At 34.4% G+C, this 21,737-nt stretch overlaps 1 protein-coding gene across 6 annotated transcripts in view; it reads right to left on the reverse strand.

The window, feature by feature from the left end:
* LOC128987275 (intersectin-1) overlaps positions 1–21,737 on the reverse strand; it is a 117,861-nt gene that overhangs the window by 78,689 nt on the left and 17,435 nt on the right. For 5 of the 6 annotated variants that reach the window (XM_054408047.1, XM_054408075.1, XM_054408062.1 and 2 more), the window contains exons 3-8: positions 10,268–10,407; positions 9,136–9,654; positions 8,333–8,384; positions 7,459–7,632; positions 6,317–6,522; positions 324–365 (exon numbers count right to left, since the gene is read on the reverse strand). In XM_054408047.1, the coding sequence (XP_054264022.1) occupies positions 324–365; positions 6,317–6,522; positions 7,459–7,632; positions 8,333–8,384; positions 9,136–9,654; positions 10,268–10,407 (1,133 nt within the window). The remainder of the gene's footprint in view (positions 1–323; positions 366–6,316; positions 6,523–7,458; positions 7,633–8,332; positions 8,385–9,135; positions 9,655–10,267; positions 10,408–21,737) is intronic. The other variant, XM_054408070.1, reaches the window with a different exon arrangement.

Here is a 21,737-nt window from a genome sequence, read left to right on the forward strand (position 1 = left end):
AAACAATAACATGAAAACTGATATTTCCAAGTAAAAAGTTCTACAAACAGGTTTCAGAAGTATGTTATTTTGTAGTTACAGTGAATATAACTCGGGGTCATACAAAAATGTAATAATAAAATACCTGAATCAGGCTATAGGTATAATATTTGTGCTGACTAAACTATATCAAACCAAACCAAAACAACAAAATTAAAACCAGTATCATATATTATGATTAATACACACAACCAATATAATTGATAAATAGTAAATACAACAAACCCTATTAATCAACCGACCAAACACACAGAAAACACAAGTCACTACTGAAATTTAATCACCCGCTGATATCAAATCCTGTCCCAGCAGTCCGGCGAAAGCCACTAAAATAATGAAAACATAAGAAAGTAAATCAAACTCTTCTCAAATAATCTAAAGTGACATAAACAACCTAAAACAAAACTACTAAATATTTCTTTAAAAAATTGTATTTAAGTATACAAAAATACCTTATGACATACCAATATGTAGACCAAGGTGTAAATGTGAAGCTTACAGCTAAAATAATAACTATAACCATTGGCTTTTGGAATAACTATAGCCTAGAGGTGTGCGAGTACACTTCAAATGTCGAGCTCTTCAAAAACGGTTTTGATGTTTGTGCAGAATAAATAACTACCGCTGTAGTAAGCAAATAAAATTTATTAATGAACACTGTAGGCTACCAACCTTTTGAATGATTGAAATTTTAATTTAATTTATTTTTTATTTTAAATTAAAATATTTTTTTTATTTAATTCACTTAGCCTATCATATTACACTCTGTTTGCTCAATAAAAATTGAAACTAATTTTTTCAACTGACAAATTAAAACCACTGGATAAATTAACAGACTATGGACTTGACATTGTCGCCATTGACAGTGATTGGGAATGTTTATATTTACATTCAGCTCAAAATCTGAATTAGTTGGTCCATTGTTTTGTATGGAGAATAAATAAACTATTGTAGTTTGCTTGTTTAGGGATATATTTTGATTTGGCAAATTTGTTTATTTTATACTAAACTATTAATATTTTACTAAAAAAACACACTTTATTACCCTCCCTGTAGTAGCAAACCTAGGTAATCATTAAACCTAATTGTCACCTAGGTTTCAGAAAATTTGTTTATTTCAAACAGCTATTAAATAACACTAGTGCACCTGTTGCTCGAATTCGAGCAACTGCAAAGTATTCCAGGCTTTATTTCAAAACGAATAACAGTCATAACTTCCGATGAATTATAAGAGTCAATCAATACAAATTTATCCGTCTGTTTAAGTAAACAACATATTTTCTTCATAAGAAATATATTGGGATTTTGATGGCCTGTGGGGCAAAGCCCGAGGACTTTTATCGCAAGAATTGGTGAAAGGGGGCGTCTACACAAGAAATACTTAATTTTGACACCTCGTTTGTAAAAATCCGTCAATTATTAACGGAAGAGTAGTGTTTCGTAGAAATTGCCTTCACATATTATATATAAGGATTTCATTAACCCTCCGTAGCACACCTAATCTATTAGATACCGCAACATGAAAAATTCCCCCAATTTTCGTGTTCACGCCCCAACACCGGTCTTGGCCAGTGTGCTGCTTCATCCCCTCCACAATGACACCTAGTTTCGCTGTTTGCGTCGTCCGTGCACACATGCCTTGTTTTGCTAAGTTGTATCTTAGGGGTGGGCGAGTACTCGACTGTCGAGTAATTACTCGAGTAGTTGGCAATACTCGACAGTCGAGTCGAGTAGTTAAAGATACTCGTGACTCGAGTCGAGTAGTAGAGGTTAAGCCGATTTCGTTATTTTCATTGATATTTGACAAATAAATAGTAAGAAAGGAAAATGTTTGAGTTTTATTTAATCCCTTAACCCCTTTAAATATTGACATACTAGGCCTACTAATAATCGGCAACCTAGACATCGCTTGCGTCATCCATTTCACTGACAGCGACAGTGCCGACAGCTGAGCTGACACTGGGTGATAGGCAGTGGTGTAGGTGTGCGAGTGCGATGCATCGAATCCCGATTCAATCCAGCATGCATCAAAATCCCGGTGCATCGATTACGTCACGATACAGCTCTACTAGTAAAAAGGGATGATTCGATTATCGTCATCGATACCACCGATACTTGGACATTGGTATCGGTACCAAGACTCGATTGTCAAAAGTCGATTCCGATGATACCGACATCCGACAGGGATAAATATTTTATTTTAACATTTATTTACTGTATAGCTACAGTATTAGTTTTGTCATCACGGTTAACAATTTTCATAGCCAACTTAGAAACTATCTAGTTCAAAACAGCGACGGTGCCGGTGACATTGTTTAGCTTCAGCATTGCACAACACAATCTACGAATCTACATTTCAAGATGTCAGACTCAACTCAAGAGACAACCGGCGCACAAATGTCCTGCCAACACGAAATTAATTATACTAAACAATGTCTGTATCAATAAGTCAGACATTTAGATGTATTATTTTTATTTTTAGTACAAAATAAATAAACTAAACACGTCGAAATTTTCAGTTTAATAATCCCTGCATTATACGCATCATTAGAAAAATTATATTCAACCATTTAACTTTAACATCGTCGTATGGTTAGGCTTGCTTTATATTGCGCCAAAAAGTAGATCCATATTTTGATCTGTACTATCTACCTGATTAAAGAGTTTAGTGAAGTTTTAAGTGCTACTATAACATAATGTATTTATTGAAAAATATTATAAGCCTTAGTCCATGTCGATTTTGTAATGTTAAAACGATTGGTGAATGTTGACAATAAAAGTATGTAACAACAGTTCTCATTGGTCAGGAGGCGTCAGTGCACTACCATGTCAGCCAATCGACTTTCGTGTTTCAATGGAGCAAATGACGATTGCTTTGACATCGTTTAATGTTTTATTGTGGGTGGAAAGGGTATCGATAAATATCGTGATTCGAGATCCGATATGTAGGACGTGTTTGTTTATAAATAATGAGTATTTAAGTATAAAAAACTGGGTTACAGACAGGTTCAAAACTTGAATTGTTCCGATCCATTGTTGACACCCCTACACGGAGGTTATAGTGACGTCGTGCATAAGGGCCAGGCAGGCCGGTTCACAGTGAATCCACTCTGCCGAACCTTGTTCTTGGTATAATCGGGAACATAGTCAAACACTTTTGTTACCAAATAAAACTATGAAATGTTTGTTAAAAGCACTCTTTTGGTCTTTTGGAGATTTTAGTCCCAAAACATAATCTTTATTGTAGGCTAAAAGTAAAACCTATCTATTGCCATACTTTTCTCCACAGACGTCGACATAGGCTATTATGCAATGTCTTTAAAAAATACCAGGGTTTCAGTCAAAATACTTTTGTAAACATTGACAATGTGCTGTTTTAGCACAGTTCATTCCTTGACCACGATCGTTTTTACTCACTAGAGAAAAGACTCTCCTAACAAAATGTATTTGTAGGCAAAGATGTTTGTAATTTTTTTAATGTATAACTGCAATTGCTTTTAAAAAGACATACAAAAACTGACAAATGACTTAGATTAATACTTAAAAAGTTAAGCCTATTTATAAATTAGAGGAAACTTTATTAGATCTCATCATAGTCAAATTCAAACATTTACAGTATTTCAAAATAATTTAACACTCTTGTGTAATGGAAATCTGCAAGCCACTGAGGCCGAGGGTGAGGGAGGGCATGTGAACCAGGCTTTAGAACAATGGCAAATTCTGCCACTTTCTCTTTTCCTCCCCCATGTCCCGTTAGACGGTGGGTTGGGCTTCACACAATAAACAGTTCATTCATTCACAGTAGTGAAGAGTTTTTGTGGCAGTGACGTATGTCTCTTGTCTGCTCTTCAAGTTCACACATCTGGACTTCTTTAAAACAATTTATAAGTGATAATCTTTATTAAAAAAGAGTGAAAAACTGTTGGTTTTTTCAAGGAAAAAAAGTTGAGAAATAAAAGTGTTAAAAATTTTGTTTGATTAGTTATTTTGTATTTCAAAAATATCCTCATTTATGATTATGTTTTCAGCTAGACTTGGTGACTTTTTCATAGTTAAACAAATTTTGAAGATATATAATTAGTGAGAAAATGTCATTATATAGGAAGTTAGTTTTTACTCACTTGGGGGAAAAAACTTACCTTACAAAGAGTATTTGTAGACCAAGATGTAGGCTAGGTACGTAATAAAAAAAAATTATAAACTAATGAGTTAACTAAGACAATTTCATGGAATTTCAAATAAATACAAAAACTGAGAAATTACTTAGATAAATACTTATAAGCCTATTTATAAATTAGAGGAAACTTTATTAGATCTCATGCTTTAGTCAAATTCAAACATTTACAGTAGACCTATTTTAAAATAAACACTTAGTTCCATATTTTTACAATTTTTTTTGCAATTAATAATAAACCTTTAACACCAAAATATAAGTTTGATACACATACATATTGTGTTTTTTATATGGTATAAAAGTTTTTAACCAGGTCTATTTTTGGTGAATTGAGAAATGCTTTGTTTGTAAAAATGAAGATGGAATATATGTAAAATAAAATTGTTGATTTTATCGTGAACTACTCGACTCGACTCGGCTCGATACTCGAGTATTAGGGCTAATTACTCGACTCGACTCAAAAAAACACTACTCGCCCATCCCTATTGTATCTTATAGATACAGGGCCGGTCCTGTTTTTATTTTGTGATGTATCTCAAAATATTAACGGGACCGGTCCTGTTTTATGTGATAACTTATATCTCTGTTATATCATTCAAAATTAAGTAATTCCATTAAATAAAGAAATAAATAAAACTGTTTTCACCCAGCAAAGAAAACCTTGAGTTCAATTTTACATGTAGTGGCACTGGTCGCAATTCAATTATACACGGGCACTGCATCTAATGGATACAAGAATGCGTACGGTCTGACAATTTTTTTTTACTAATTGAGAAATGCTTAATCAATGTGAAATATGTATGAAATCTTTAGGTCAAAAGTTGTTATATAGGTTAACAGTACCGGATTTAGGGTACTTGCGGCCCTAGGCCAAATTACTTGAGCGGCCCTCCCCCCCCCCCCCCCCCTGTGGTGTGGAAAATCCTTGCAATCACAGAAGTAATCGTGAATATTTCTTATGCATCAAGGGGACATCATCAATGACACCCGTGATCGTGAATGAAATCATGGACATCTCTCCTTAATCAAGTCAAAGCCATCATAGGTATCCGTGAGCGTGGCAAAATCATGAACATCCCCCGCGGGCTGCAACGAAGGGACATTTTCACCGTCACCCAAAATCGTGAACATCTCCCGCGGGCCGCAATCACGGGGACATCATCATCGACTCTCGCGGTCGCGGAAAAGTCGTGTTAAAACATCTACCGTGGACTGCGATCATTGTCACCCACGACCGTGCTGAAATCGTAAACATCCCTCTCGGGAAGCCATCACAGGGACATCCTCATTGGCACCCTCAGCCGCGGCGATCTCCTGTGGCCCATGGGCCGCAATCACGGAAACATTATTATGGTCACCTGTGATCGCGGCAAACTGATGGTTAAATAAATTATATTTGTATCTAAAATAAGTTTTTTTTCTATCCTCTGCGGCCCCCTTATGCTTGCGGCCCTAGAAATCCGGCACTGTATGTTAAGTAAAATGAAAATTAGGTTGAAAATAAATTTCTAAAGTAGGCCTACTCAAAAACATGCTTAAGGAAAAATGAGTCTGAGAGATACAGTGCGACCGGTCGTGTTAAAAAATGGGTGCAACCAACGGAGGGTTAAAAACACTTTATTACCTTCCATACAGCAGCAAACCTAATGCTGTATGTAAAAACATTAAAACTAATGTTATTTAAATAGAAATTTAATCGGACAACATTAAGGGAATTTTAGTGAATAAAAGTCCAACCTCACCAATCCAAACCACATTTATGCCTTGTAATTTATGAATCAGTCTAATTATCTATTGTCTATGAATATCTAATAAATAATTAGGTAATGTTGAGAATCAAAAAGTACTAAGAATCGACCCCTGCCATCTTCTAAAGAGCTCAACTAGGCCTAGTTTAGTTTTTCCTACATCTATATTTAACCATGGATAAACAATATACTTGAATTGACAATTGTCATTTTCTCTCGATGATGCTCAATTTTTCTATTGGTCTCTTTTGATCCTGGCTGTACCAGTACCTAATGTGTCAATTGTAAACAATGGTCTGACATCTATTCTAACACTACTATCAATCTTAATGCAAAGTTTTTGCCCAGTACTAACCTCCGCCGATACCTGCGAGGGGATCTCCCTGGCCGTCCTGAGATGACAGAGAGTTGTTCCGTTGACGTCGCAGTGAGGGAGGTATGAGGTCTAGAGGTAGTGGCACTGGTATCTTCTCTCCCGACCTCGCCAGATCACACAGATGCATTGCCAAGACAAACTCTTCACAGGACAAACGCCCATCTGAGTCCATGTCTGAGAGGCCCCTGTTGTACAGATAAAGTACGGGCTACAACAAAATCTTATCCAAATACACAAAACCAAATATTCCATGATTTTGAATAGCTTTATAATTCTAGAGGGTTGAGGTATTTTATAACATAAAAGATTAACATCTAAATGTCCCTGGAATAGGTATTCTATTTCAATGGATCATAGCAAAATAAATTTTAAAAATATTGACAGGTTATTTGAACAAATAAATTAACAAAGGGAGAAAAGCCAACTTTCGAATTCACATTGTAAAAGTGGACCTATAGGCTACATATCCTATATTAAGTATTATATTATAAGTATTTAGTAAGGATGTAATATGATGTTTTAGTACTCTATTAACAAATAGCTGAGCTCCGATTCCAAGCCCTGATTTAAATCATAATGCAGTATATTGAACATAATTAATTGTGTTAGTATCAAAGCTTTATAATTTACTGTTCTGATAATTAAATTGACCTTCTTCCAACAGAGGAAATGTTTTAAAGTCATGTAATTTTTAATGTTCAATGATTTACACTCATTTTTTTTTATCCCTTACTCTATAGTAAGCCTTCACAAACCAATAAAAACTCTCCTACTAAAATTAGAGAATGTCAACACTGCAATTCTCTGAGTGATTTAATGGAACTAGCCCAGAGAACTACCCCGTCTTTTTCTTTTAAAAATCCCACTTTCTATTGAAAATAAATGGACAGAAGCCATCACAATTGTATGTTTGTAGTCTAAAATGTTTAATTTAATTTTAGAACAAGATATTACATTGCCAGATAGACACCAAAAAAGCATATTATTACTTTTATCATATTTTCTTTACAGCTACAACCCTAAAGTTCAACTAAACCAAAATTACAAAACTTGAACGGTAATCTATTAATTTCACAGGTCTCTAAAATAGTTTTTTAAATAAGAGTAAGTAAATATCTTACCATATCTGAGCAAGCACAGTGTGAGGTAGTTGTGAGGCCATCATAATGTTCCTAGCTTGAACTCCATTGAGGAAGCCAGTTCTTGTTCTGTCTGTAGTGTTAAACAGCTGAGTGTACTTGAGTTTAGAAGCGTGAGGCACGGCCCACTCTACCAACTGGCCAGTTCCCCCCAGCCTAAAGGAAAGTTCATCAAAGAATTTACAACAATGTAAAAGAACATCAGGTTCTACTTTGTTAGTAAGTAGCATTGCACTATCTGATAGTAGAGTCTAAACAACTAGTTTTTCATCAAATCCATCAATTTGATTTTCTCGACAATGGTATCTACCTAATCATTACGCAACCAACGTTGAAGCCTTGTTTGTAGTTATCACTATTTTTAAGCTGGGAAAAAAATAAGTAAACCACTATATAAACTAAGCATAAGTGACAACAAGTTTTTTTGTTGTATGATATTAAGACAAAAATCACTGACCAGTCCTCAGAAAATCTGGGAAGCTTAAGTGCCTGGATTCTCCACATAGCAAATCAGCTTAGATGGGCCTACAATAGAAGACTATAGCTATTGAGCTCGACAGTGGCTAATGTGGTGTGAAGACTGATAAGAAAACAAATGAGTATTACAGCATGACTCATTTACAATTCACACCACTCATCCATATTATTATTGTATATTGATTTTATGATATGAATTTACAAACGTTAACTATTACGAAAGAATTTGTTTAAATTTAAATATTCATTTGTCTTAAAACAGAGTATAGGCATAACTTAAGACCATCTTATGAGTTATAATTAATTTAAGGGTCCCAAGATTTTTTTTATAAAACTACTCATTTAACTTTATTTTTTGGTTGATTAAATTATTACTCACGGTGATTCTATGGAAGCAGTCCGTTCCATTGCTGCAGCTGCTGGCACAGGAGCTAAAAAATATTTTTTTTATTTAATAAATTTATTTATAGTAAGTTTTAACACCGCAGTTTAAAACACACGAGAGAGGACCTTATTTTTTATGTTCTTTAATTCATGACCTCTTTAACAAAATCCATACGGTATAGGTCCTTCAAACTACCCCTTCATAATAGGTGTTTAATATTTTGCAGACAATTTTGTATATTATAATAGGCCTATTCATTATATTCATAATAATTATAATTATCATTTATGGTTATTATTATTTTGGGAACATTGTTGTAAGAAAACTGGGATTTAACATTCGATTAAATTATTGTGAAATCAAAGTGACAGCGTTCTTTCCTTTAAACCCCGCACCACTTATTCCCTCGGCTCGGTTATGTCCCTTAACCATTAATTATTAGACTGTCAATAGCTACCTCCTGCACTGTTTTGTAGCTGCCAACCCATATTTTACACTGTTCTGTCGACCATTTGTTAAGTCATAGTAAACTTACATTGCATTAGCATCGTGTCATTTTATTTTCATTTCGAGTTTTCATCCTTATATTTGTTTCAATGGTTTTTATAGGTTTACACACTGTTTACGTTGCCATAAAACTAAGTAAGGATTATGTCATCCAAGGCAGACCAAAGCTTTTACTGAAAAATTAGCATTGATTGACATAGGTTTATATTTTATTTTTTCTACCCTCACATTTTTTTATGTTACTAACTTATATAATCATTAGAATTCATACTAAAAATGTATTTACCAACCTGGAGTTGGCGGAACTGGATTGATGAGAGGAGTTACAGGGCCTGGAGTTGCCATGGGAATGGGAGCCACACTTGCCATGGGCTGTGTAGGAGGTACACCCATGGGTGGTAAAGGAGCCATGGGTTGGGTAGGAGGTACACCCATGGGTGGTATGACCTGAGTATGAGGCATACCCATAGGAGCTATGGGTGCCATTGGCTGAGTAGGTTGAACCCCCATAGGAGGTATGGACTGAGTTTGAGGAATACCCATTGGAGGCATGGGCGCCATGGGGGGGACACTAGCTACAGGAGGTTGTATTGGGGCACTCATCCCTAACAGAGGTTGAGAGGTGATGATAGGCTGTGGAGGGAGAGGGGGAGGCTGGGCCCCCACCAGACCAGGGGGAGAGGTGACCTTGGGAGTGTTCCCTCCTGAGGGAGGAGATATCATAGGTCGTCCTCCAGGGACTCCAGGGATGAGAGGGGCTGGAGGTACAGGAGGCTTCATCACAGCAGCAGGCACAACCGGCATCACAACTGTAACACCAACAGAGGGGACATTGGCTAATGTAATAACTAGGTCATTACCATGAGTTTCATTTTTTATTACAAAAAGAACAGTAGTCCTACTGGTGTGATTACAACCGATATATCTTTCAGAGGCTCAGGTTTAAATCTCACCTTAAGCGTCCAGTCCCCCTAGATCTGAGTGTCTCGTCTCACTGTCTCAGTCATAAAAGATCTGACACTATGAGTAATATTTACAATGAGTAAACTTTATTAGGCTAGGTGAAAAACGTGGACATAACCTAATCAAAATCAACGAAACAAAACAGATTAACATGACCTAATTACAATTTAACATATGTGTTAAAATATGTGCAATTAATCACTGACTCCAAAAATAAGATCTTCCTGTTAAAAAGACAAGTGGTGAGTAATGTACAGAATTCATATTTTTTGTGGAATTATTATTAACATAGTGAAGAAGAGAAGAGAAGTATGACTACACATCTGATGGGTGTAACTTGTGTCTGCAACAAGTGAAGGCCTACAGGAAGGATTTTGTTATTACCTGAAGGAATTGTTACTGATGCAATTAATATAACTTTTTGAATGATTTGTGAAATGAATCAAAATATTATATCACCTGGTTGTACAAGTTGTGCGAGGGATGGTGGCAGAACCTTTGGCACCTCGACACCTCTCAGCTTCATGCTGATGAGTTTGCAGGCTATGCTGAACTCGTTTATATTCATTTTGCCATCAGCATCAGTATCTGCCAGCCCCCTAAGTCAAACAGTCAAAAATAAATCAATTATTGTGTACCATAAAGTTAAAAGCCTCTGTTGGCAATGAGACAATAATTGTAAGATATTCATAACACCCAGTTGAGTTAATACAAGTTGAACAAATTCATCCTACTAAAGCAACAAGAAAATTAGTGGAGTAGAGACAGTTGGAAAGTTTGTATATGGCACACTGTAAGGCTATGGACACTTAAAGCCACTTGATTCTGCTGCTGGTACACAAAGTAGAGCCTTAACATCCCAGTTTACTGGCTACACGCCGGCTGTTTTACATGCAGCTTGTAATAAAATATCTCATTGTGAACAAAGTACTCACTCAAAAGCTGCTTTTAAAAATGCTCTGGAAAAACTTAATCTGCGGCTTCTTTACACGCCTACTTGCCAGCTTTTGAGCAAGCTAGCATATAAGTAGCCCAGTGTGAACACAGTTGCTGGTGCTTGTGCACATGTTATTCGAAGATGTCGACGGAGTTGGTTTCAGGAGGAGTTGTAGTTGTATCAAAGGTGATTTAAAATTAATTGATTGGACGGAAAAAGATGAGAAACGGAAAAGGAGGAAAGTGTGGTTTAGACAGTGGGTAGGAAGACGTATGGATTATGGTGCATCTGATCAAATACATTACTTTATTTTAGATTTCAGCTGTTTTTCATCCATGATCCCTAACAACAACTTATTTTTCCCCAATTATCAGCTGTTTAAAAAAACGCATCCCTAAATGGTGATTGGCTTAGTTTTAGCGAATTTCCCTATAGGGAAGTAGCTATTACCGTAGGTGGCACGGTAAGACCTAGGCCCGGGACCGATTTACTTTTTCATTTTGATGTCCCCAGAGGCCAAAAACACTATTCGTTCAAATTTTTATATATGTATATATATATATATATATATATATATAGATTTATATATGTAAGTGTATAAGACATTTTGGGGACTTGACTTTTTCGGGTCTCAAGAATTTATACGAAAATACACTATTGCAATATTTTGAGGACTTGAATTTCCGTATGTGTATAAGACATTTTGGGCACTTGACTTTTTCGGGACTTGAGAATTTAGTACTTTATAAGACTTTTTGAGGACCTGTACAATTCATTCCATTCCAAATGCAGCGTGTTATTGATTTTCACCCTTGTGTGGGCCTCCCATTCACTGACGGAATGTCTCGTGGCGTATGACGACCGGATATAAATAGTCAGTTTACACTCACTTATCTCGTTATTTTTTCAGCATATTCCTCGACCCGTCTGCAGGTCTTATGTTGACGGGCTGTCAGAGCGTCTGTTGTAATAACTTGAATTCCTTATGCATGTTTGCTGCTGATTACGGTGAATTATTGTTAGAAATTCCACCTAATCTTTAAAGTTACCCATCAAATTCATAGAAATAATAATATTTAACTGTTTGACGAGTACCCCTATTGTATTCAAAATACTAAACGGCCCAATCCACTGTCACGTTTCGTATTTTGTATGCTACCGTTAATTTACACGGGTAAATTGTTGTGCAGAAATATTCCACAAACAACTGCAGTGGCAGTAGCCCAAGTTCCTGTGCGCGACCAGATCTGGTTGGGTATAGGTGAGGGGGTTTGCAAGGGCACTTTTTTTAAACCACTTGTGTCTCGCTCATCACTCACCCCTCCCCAGTACTGTCAATAACCGTCACGAACGTTACGTTCGACTTGTAGTGACCCATCTACATGCACAGAAGTTTTAGCTGTAGTGTACTGCACGCTATTATCGCGCCAAACGCGCTAGAGTCAAAGAACAGGCCAGGCAACAGCCTACAAAAACAAATTCTGTGCGCGTGGACGGGTCGGGGTCGCGCTACTAGCCGAACTAAAACTTGCGGGCACCGGTTGTTGGCAGTGCGTGAGGGTAGGGGTGAGTGAGTAGCAAGACACAAATGTTTTCACAAAAGTACCCTCGTCAACCCCCTCGCCTAGATCCAACCAGATCTGGTCGTGCGCACAGAAACTTTGGCAAATAAACTTTCATTGAATGTATTAATTTAGCCTAGGATTTTACAGTTTGAATCAAAGTTCTTCTGCATATTTTTTAAAATCGCTAAGATAATACAGAGTTAGCTATTGTCATAAATATTCAACGTGGTTACAGAAATAACACACAAAACATGAAATACACTAAAAAAAAGTATACAAATTCGGTTTGTAGTAGATAATATTTTAGGTGATTAGGTACTTTCCTGTTAAAGGGAACATTCATTATTATCGATGATTTTTTTCGATATATCGATATTTTTATTTTCCGATCCATTACAAATTGACAACAACTAACTGATCTTGTTTAGGCTAAAATAGTCTATTATATGGATTAAGAAATGAAACTGTTCTAAGCTAATCTAACATAACCAACCAAACTTGCTGGACCATTTAAAAATTCCGTTTGGGTTTGATAATAGAAAAGGTAAGTTAAACACCGAATTTTGAAATGTTATAGCAGTTTTGGTTAGTTATATCAGGTTATTTTTTAGAACAGTTTCATTCTACTGAACAATATTTATCGCGTGGTTGTCAGCTGATATGTTTCAGTTTCTTAATATCGATATATCGAGAAAAAATCATCGATAATAATGAATGTTCCCTTTAACAGGAAAGTACCGGTGAGTAGGTTGAAGCATCGATTAAAAACGTGAGATAAGTCCTATATTTGTTTTTTTAGACACCCCCCCCCCTTGTTTACGACTATGTGGAAATGAGTGCCTATGGTTTTTCCCGAAAGAGCTCCCCAGGGCCCTGTTTCATAGAAATACTAGTGTATTTCACAAGTCTACGTTTCAAAAACCTACTAGTGTAGGGACTAGTATTACTAGTGTGGACAGCAATGTGTTTCATCAAGTTTTACTCTTGTAAATTACACTAGTAAATGCTTGCTATATTTGAAGTAGACTAGTATTTTTTTACAGAGTTTTTTAGTATTTCTGAATCTGTTATTCTAAGTAATAAAATTAGATGTTGATTAGAGCTGTCATTTTAATGTAAAACATGTAAAAGTTTAATTAATGGAACAAAATAATTGTGAGTGGTGCGGAGTTGAACCAGGGACCCCACATGAGAGGCGAGTACTCCACCTCTGAGCTACGTCCTGCCATAGCTCCAATGCCATGTTTTAAGTACAGTTGGATTTTTTTAGCTAGAAGCAGTTAAGGTGTGGTGGAATATCTTTGAAGATGAACCTATTTTGCTGTATTGCAATCATGTGTTCATATGTGTCAAATTTTGAGGTTAAATCAAAACAAACAAACAAACATATATTGGAATTGACAATAGATACTTTAAACTTACTCTAGCCTACTTTTATAAAAGTATTTGGCAATTTAGAGAATATTTACTGTGAAATAGACATGTGATTCCTTATTCCAAATCAACTAATGAATAAGTTGTTATTTAATTATTGTCTCCAAATTATAAGTGATGGTTGCTTTGAAAATAGTTAATTATATGAGCAAATATTGAATCGTCTTGCATAATTAATTTTGATCATTATATTAATAGAATAATGTGGTGGCTATGACTGAGATATACCTAACATAACTGTTGGGACGTAGAGTAATGAATGATAATTTACGTTTAGTTTTGATTTTTAAATCTTCTTGCCTTTTGGGTTTCAAGTTCGTGACAAGAATTAAATACTCTTGAGATGACGAGATAAACCTTTAAAGACTGACTTTTGAAACATTTAAATTATAATTAACAGCTAATTGTAGTATTGATGATAATGCAGTATTGTAATCAGAAAAGTTCACTACGTAGGCTACTTAAACAGGATGACATTATACGATAGGGCAAGGAAGCAAGATTCGAATTTGGTTTATAAAATGCAGTACCGGTAGCCTAAATACTGAAAGTTTTCTAATAAATTAGACAATGAAATATACAAAATGAATTCATTTTATATTAATTGGGCTTGGGCATTTCTTTAAAAAGTAATACAACACGGCCCCTATGCCTAATTGACATTATGCCAGTTTGTTTGTTTTGATTTAACCTCAAATCAAAATTTGACACGTATGAACACATGATCGCACTACAGCAAAATAGGTTCATCTTCAAAGATATTCCACCACACCTTAACTGCTTCTAGCTAAAACAATCCAACTGTACTATACTTGAAAACCTACTTCACCATTGCTTGTAACGGCGATGCAATTATTTGTTACATCAATAAACGTTTAGGCATATTATTCATAGTTATTTGACTCTAAATTAGAATATCACCAAATGGTTTTTAACTCAAATATTAAAAACCGCGTCGGCGGGCTCATTGATGAAAATAAATAATAGCGTTTTGATAAATAATATGCGATTGTTTTACTTATGTGTCTAAATAGTTATTAATTAAAAGAAAACACTGCGTTTCTACAACTATTTACATTTTGTATAAAATGAAAACAAAATTAAAACCCTTTATATAGGGTTTGAAAACCCGTGATTAAGGTTAGAAATTGGTGTTGAGAGTTCACGTGACTAGTAGTTTTGGTCACATAAGAAAACACTGCGTTTCTACAACTATTTACATTTTGGTATAAAATGAAAACAAAATTAAAACCCTTTATATAGGGTTTGAAACCCCGTGATTAAAGTTAGAAATTAGTGTTGAGAGTTCACGTGACTAGTAGTTTTGGTCACATGACTAGTAAAATACACCAGTATTTACCAGCGGCATAAAAACGTTTATGAAACACAAATTAGTAGGACAGGTAAATACGAGACCAGTATTTACTAGACTAGTAATTACTAGACTAGTATTTTGATAAAACAGGACCCTGTAGTTCTATTTGCGACTCTCAATCTACTCCACTGATTTATTAATATAGTACCGTATTGATAATTTCAAACAAAACCAATGTAGGAAAAAGTATTGACGACAAAATTTGTATATTTGGATGATTTCCATTTATAGTCCATGAGGTTGGCGAAGGTACTCAAAGGGATTACAGCCCTCACACACACAGATGCTAACATTGCTAACTTACACGGGAAGCGGACACTCGGCCTGGGCTGCCCCTATTGTTTGTTGTGGAGGGTAGGTTTCTAGGGAACAGGTACTTGAACTCAGCTTGGACTTTACCCATTAAATCCTACGAATATTTTAGAAATACTGTGGGTTGGTAGACAGGGTCGTCAACACAGAAAGCAGAGGCATTAACATGTAGCCAAACCTTCTAAGAATTACATTACTATTGTATTAGAATACTACTGTAATCTTTAACATCAACGACTCAGGAAGTGATGGTGTCTACGGGTGGTGAATATCCGCCCAAAAATAATCCTATTTTTGTTTCCAAATTTAAGATTCAAAAATATGCCAACGCCTACTACATATAATACATTTGTTATGCTTCTATTAATACGATATTTGATAGTGATTTTCTAAAAAAAATAATTTTAATAATTAACTGTTCTTGGAGAAATACAACATTTTAACCATGCTTCGCAAACAAGGGTTAAAAATAGTTAAGGAAAAAGTAGTTTAAAGTGTTATGCTTCTATTAATACGATATTTGATAGTGATTTTCTAAAAAAAAACTTATTTTAATAATTAATTGTTCTTGGAGAAATACAACATTTTAACCATGCTTCGCAAACAAGGGTTAAAAATAGTTAAGGAAAAAGTAGTTTAAAGTCGAGGACATCAACTGTCTCTGCTTTGAATTGTACATTACGAAAAATTTAAATGTAAAATACTTGTACTGTAGTAATTTGAACTTAAATTCTTTATTTCGTTGGCCGCGTACGCTAAATATAAAAGTGTTCAGTAAAAGTTAATTTTGACACTTTTCCTCTGATATTTCGCCTAATAACAACATTACATTTAATTCATCCTAACTTAATGTTATATTATGTGTTCCAATTATTATATTGCAAATTGTATTGATTGTTGAATGAAATTCACATATTCATATTTGATTAGATGTATTATTATATTTTAATATAGCATAAGATGAAAATGTGAACTCAATTAAGCGAGATATATTTTGCCAAACCATAGGTGAATTGATTTGTTGTAACTTATCCAATTCACTCTGTTTCATAATATTTCTTTTTTTCAAATGTACCTTTAGACTTTTATTTTAGATGTGATACACAAACTTTATATCATTTACAACTAAACAAAGTAAACAGAAACTCGAGCCCAATTTGATCATTAATTAGAGCTTGGGAAACGACCACTTTCATTGATGTCAGCTGTCATCGAAAATAGTTACTTTCGTTACAGAGTGATGAAAAAATCTTTTTGTGTTGAAATTTAAATTTAATAGTCTCAAACCCTAAACCAAATTATGCTGATTCATAATGGTCATTACAACTATGATCGATAATGTAGCCATAAGGTCAATAAAAATTATTATGTTGAGCGCGACTATTATGACAATATACAGTTTGTTATTATGTCAAACCCTATTGATCTGTATGTCAAAATGTATGTTTTAGTATGTAAGGAATCCGATTTTGACACTTTCAAACTTTCGAAAATGTACCGTTTAGGCTGTAGAGTGAAAAAGACGGACAAACTGAAATATTTATTTTTAAAACTTTTTGTGTTAAAATTTAAATTTAATAGTCTCAAGCCCTAAACCAAATTATGCTGATTGATAATGGTCATCACGACTATGATCGAAAATGTAGCCATAAGGTCAATAAAAATTATTATGTTGAGCGCGACTATTATGACAATATACAGTTTGTTATTATGTCAAACCCTATTGATCTGTATGTCAAAATGTATGTTTTAGTATGTAAGGAATCCGATTTTGACACTTTCAAACTTTCGAAAATGTACCGTTTAGGCTGTAGAGTGAAAAAGACGGAGAAACTTAATTATTTATTTTAAAAATCTTTTTGTGTTGAAATTTAAATATAATAGTCTCAAGCCCTAAACCAAATTATGCTGATTGATAATGGTCATTACGACTATGATCGAAAATGTAGCCATAAGGTCAATAAAAATTATTATGTTGAGCGCGACTATTATGACAATATACAGTTTGTTATTATGTCAAACCCTATTGATCTGTATGTCAAAATGTATGTTTTAGTATGTAAGGAATCCGATTTTGACACTTTCAAACTTTCGAAAATGTACCGTTTAGGCTGTAGAGTGAAAAAGACGGAGAAACTTAATTATTTATTTAAAAAATCTTTTTGTGTTGAAATTTAAATATAATAGTCTCAAGCCCTAAACCAAATTATGCTGATTGATAATGGTCATTACGACTATGATCGAAAATGTAGCCATAAGGTCAATAAAAATTATTATGTTGAGCGCGACTATTATGACAATATACAGTTTGTTATTATGTCAAACCCTATTGATCTGTATGTCAAAATGTATGTTTTAGTATGTAAGGAATCCGATTTTGACACTTTCAAACTTTCGAAAATGTACCGTTTAGGCTGTAGAGTGAAAAAGACGGACAAACTGAAATATTTATTTTAAAAACCTTTTTGTGTTTAAATTTAAATATAATAGTCTCAAGCCCTAAACCAAATTATGCTGATTGATAATGGTCATTACGACTATGATCGATAATGTAGCCATAAGGTCAATAAAAATTATTATGTTGAGCGCGACTATTATGACAATATACAGTTTGTTATTATGTCAAACCCTATTGATCTGTATGTCAAAATGTATGTTTTAGTATGTAAGGAATCCGATTTTGACACTTTCAAACTTTCGAAAATGTACCGTTTAGGCTGTAGAGTGAAAAAGACGGACAAACTGAAATATTTATTTTAAAAACCTTTTTGTGTTGAAATTTAAATTTAATAGTCTCAAACCCTAAACCAAATTATGCTGATTGATAATGGTCATTACGACTATGATCGATAATGTAGCCATAAGGTCAAAAAAAATTATTATGTTGAGCGCGACTATTATGACAATATACAGTTTGTTATTATGTCAAACCCTATTGATCTGTATGTCAAAATGTATGTTTTAGTATGTAAGGAATCCGATTTTGACACTTTCAAACTTTCGAAAATGTACCGTTTAGGCTGTAGAGTGAAAAAGACGGACAAACTGAAATATTTATTTTAAAAACCTTTTTGTGTTGAAATTTAAATTTAATAGTCTTAAACCCTAAACCAAATTATGCTGATTCATAATGGTCATTACGACTATGATCGATAATGTAGCCATAAGGTCAATAAAAATTATTATGTTGAGCGCGACTATTATGACAATATACAGTTTGTTATTATGTCAAACCCTATTGATCTGTATGTCAAAATGTATGTTTTAGTATGTAAGGAATCCGATTTTGACACTTTCAAACTTTCGAAAATGTACCGTTTAGGCTGTAGAGTGAAAAAGACGGACAAACTGAAATATTTATTTTAAAAACCTTTTTGTGTTGAAATTGAAATTTAATAGTCTTAAACCCTAAACCAAATTATGCTGATTCATAATGGTCATTACGACTATGATCGATAATGTAGCCATAAGGTCAATAAAAATTAATATGTTAAGCGCAAGTATTTTTACAATATATTGTTTTTATTAAGGAATTGATTACCAAACCCTATTGATCCGTATGTCAAAATGTATGTTTTAGTATGTGAGGAATCTGATTTTTGCATTTTCAAACTTTCGAAAATGTACCGTTTAGGCTGTAGACGGAAAATTGCGGACAAACTAAACTATTTATTATCGAAACATTTTTTGTCTTGAAAATTAAAGACAATGATCTCAAACTCTACACCAAATAATGCTGATTCATAATGGTTATTACATCTATGATCGATAATGTAGCCATAAGGTCAATACAAATTAATATGTTAAGCGCAAGTATTTTTAAAATATATTGTTTTTATTAAGGAATTGATTACCAAACCCTATTGATCCGTATGTCAAAATGTATGTTTTAGTATGTGAGGAATCTGATTTTTGCATTTTCAAACTTTCGAAAATGTACCGTTTAGGCTGTAGACGGAAAATTGCGGACAAACTAAACTATTTATTATCGAAACATTTTTTGTCTTGAAAATTAAAGACAATGGTCTCAAACTCTACACCGAATAATGCTGATTCATAATGGTTATTACATCTATGATCGATAATGTAGCCATAAGGTCAATACAAATTAATATGTTAAGCGCAAGTATTTTTACAATATATTGTTTTTATTAAGGAATTGATTACCAAACCCTATGGATCCGTATGTCAAAATGTATGTTTAAGTATGTGAGGAATCTGATTTTTGCATTTTCAAACTTTCGAAAATGTACCGTTTAGGCTGTAGGCGGGAAAATGCGGACAAACTAAAATATTTAATAACTCTACACCGAATAATGCTGATTCATAATGCTTATTGCATTACAACTTTGATCAATAATGTACCTAAAGGTCTACTATGTTGAGCGCGAAAATTTTGACAATGTACTGTTTTTATTAGGAAATCGGTTGTCAAATCCTATTGCTCTGTATGTCAAAAAGTATGTTTTAGTATGCGAGGAACGGTATGGTGAATAATAGTTCAACGTGTATGATAGCAGCCCTGGCGATCATCACAGTAGCTGCCTAAGATATCATGTTATTATCTTCTAGTTTTATAATCAATTGTTTGTCTTCCCTGAGTCCTTGAGCGGTACACACCGCCCTTGGTCCAGGAAGAAGAATAACAATTGTTTATTTTCCAAATGAACAATTCTAGTTATAAGCCCTTTGGTATTATGATATATCATCGAAATTACTACCTAAATAAACTTCTTTCCCTTGAGTAACGCTGTTTGGCTGACTGAACAAACACTTCAAATTCCAAGGAGGGTTGCTCATTTAGCAAGAGTTTGAACAGAATACCCCAGTTCCTTGAAGTGTCAAGCTAACACTACGGTATCTCGGTGTCGAGCTAAGACCACGTAATCCTCAAAACCACGTGAAACGACTCACTTGCGTTGTGTCTTGATACGGTGACATGCACGCGTGCAGCAGTAAGTACTCACGAGCTCTATCAGCCCAGCTGACAGAGCTAGACTGATAATATTATCACGTATGGTGTTTATTGTTCACAGTTATTACTCGACAACGGCTGGGCCTTTTTTTACGTTTGGGTGTCAAAGTAACGGTATTTTTAAGTAGATTTGCTAAAACGTATCTCAATTTTAACAAACATTATCAACCATATGCAGTAAATTTTGTTGTACCTTCTTGCCGGCTCTGCAATAACCTCTCAATAAAAGTCATCATCAGTTTGTGGCGTCACTGAAAAAAGTGATGTGTTGAGTAGATGTCTGTTGCTGGTGTGTCATGGCCGAGGTTGCTGACTTATTGAGGTTGTGTTAATGGCGAATAAATAGTATAAACAAATCGTGTTTTTGAGTATTTACTATTATAGGTTTAGCTTTATATTGTGAATGTTAGGTTAAGTGTAAGAAAGGGACATGTAACCCTAACTTTGTCTGGAAAAATAAAGTTTTCATTTCATTTCATTGCATTCGGTAGCACGAAAATATACTGGTAGTTTCGTCTGCACTTCTCCAAGATGGCGTAAATGGTGGCTTGTTTAAGTATTTATGAAGTACTCGATGGTCTATTTTATGCCTTGTGAGGCCTACCCAAAAAAAATACTCCTGGAGCCGCCCCTGCAATAAACAAACTCGAATTTGGAACGAAGAAAGTAGAATTTTCTAGCAGCTAAAACCTAGAAATTACGTTGTGATTTAACATTACCTAATTTTCCGAATTCTAAAACATACTATGAACTATACCTACTAAAATACCATCTACTCCCGAAACCGAATGAAATAGCAGAACAACACAAGCTTGTATAAAGGTTGGTATAAAGAGCCCAACAAGATGACGAAATCGTTGAAGATTACGTTAAAGAACTAACACATTATGAAGAATCACTACAACTTTGTGTGTTCTGAGTGCAAAAGACCTACAATCATTTCACATCTACGCTCACAATTAATCCTGGGCCTGATTAGTTTTGAAATAAGGGAATAACTTGTATAACAATCCAATGAATTAACTGTTAGAAAAGGAATTGAAATAGCAATGAACCTTGAATCATAAAAAATAGAGAGTAGCCACTATACAACATAGTTTTTCTATTAAGTTGGCTGCATGTTTAAAAATTCAAAAAATAAAACCAAACACATCCTCTATAAGCCGTAGTAAAATTAATAACCACAATAATATCCAATCCCTCAAAGGAGATTGCTTCAAGTGTAGGAATTCTGACAATATAGTCAAAAAATGCAATAAACCACATTTAAATGTTTCAACTGTAAATGGGATGGTCATGTGGCATCTTTTGAATGAGAAAATCTTCGAACC

Source organism: Macrosteles quadrilineatus, unplaced genomic scaffold, assembly GCF_028750875.1.
Source record: "Macrosteles quadrilineatus isolate MER2022 unplaced genomic scaffold, UCM_ALF_1.0 Scaffold_1__1_contigs__length_201487025, whole genome shotgun sequence".
Classification (NCBI taxonomy): Eukaryota; Metazoa; Arthropoda; class Insecta; order Hemiptera; family Cicadellidae; genus Macrosteles; species Macrosteles quadrilineatus.